The sequence below is a fragment of the Corapipo altera genome, unplaced genomic scaffold (assembly GCF_003945725.1).
Source record: "Corapipo altera isolate COAL_440 unplaced genomic scaffold, ASM394572v1 77b, whole genome shotgun sequence".
NCBI classification, from domain to species: Eukaryota; Metazoa; Chordata; class Aves; order Passeriformes; family Pipridae; genus Corapipo; species Corapipo altera.
In genome coordinates this window covers 2,923,309-2,924,132 of record NW_020884933.1, presented here as the reverse complement: position 1 = coordinate 2,924,132, position 824 = coordinate 2,923,309, and the positions used below count along the sequence as shown (strand labels likewise).

The following is an 824-nucleotide window of genomic DNA, read 5'->3' as shown; positions in this document are numbered from 1 at the left end:
CCCTTCACCCAGCCCCTCACCCAGCCCTTCACCCAGCCCTTCACCCAACCCTTCACCCAGCCCTTCACCAACCCTTCATCCAACCCTTCACAGAACCCTTCACCCAGCCCCTCACCCAGCCCCTCACCCAGCCCTTCACCCAGCCCTTCACAGAACCCTTCACCAACCCTTCACCAACCCTTCACCCAACCCTTCACCCAACCCTTCACCAACCCTTCACCCAACCCTTCACCCAACCCTTCACCCAACCCTTCACCCAGCCCTTCACCAACTCTTCACTCAGCCCTTCACCCATCCCTTCACCCATCCCTTCACCCAACCCTTCACCCAACCCTTCACCAACCCTTCACAGAACCCTTCACCAACCCTTCACCCACCCCTTCACCCAGCCCCTCACCCAGCCCTCCCTCTCCTCTCCCCCCAGACTACATCGTGCAGTTCGAGGAGGATCGCTTCCAGCCGGGAATGTGGCACAACCACTCCAGGTACCCCGGGAGCGTCAACTCGGCCGTGCTGAGCCTGGCCCCGTACGTCAACTACCAGTTCCGGGTGATCGCCGTCAACGACGTGGGCAGCAGCGTGCCCAGCGCGCCCTCGGAGCGGTACCAGACCAACGGGGCACGTGAGTTACCCCCGGCCCACCCTGCTGGGCTGATCCACCCTGTCCACTCCCCAGGAGGGCTCTTCCCTCATTGACCCCACAAACCTTGTGATGTGACCCTACGAACCTTGTGGTGTGAGACTCCACAAACCTCACGGTGTGTGACCCCAGAAAACTCATGGTGTGTGACCCCACAAACTTCATGGTGTGTGACCCCACAAAC

The 824-nt window shown here is 61.2% G+C and overlaps 1 protein-coding gene across 30 annotated transcripts in view; it reads left to right on the top strand.

Annotated features, from left to right (window-relative positions):
• Nucleotides 1–824, top strand: part of NFASC (neurofascin) — an 84,774-nt gene that overhangs the window by 46,963 nt on the left and 36,987 nt on the right. For all 30 annotated transcript variants that reach the window (XR_003530356.1, XM_027659709.1, XM_027659727.1 and 27 more), the window contains one exon: nt 425–622. Coding sequence is in view for 29 of the 30 variants with exons in the window: in XM_027659709.1 (XP_027515510.1) it covers nt 425–622 (198 nt within the window). In the remaining variant the exon portion in view is untranslated. The remainder of the gene's footprint in view (nt 1–424; nt 623–824) is intronic.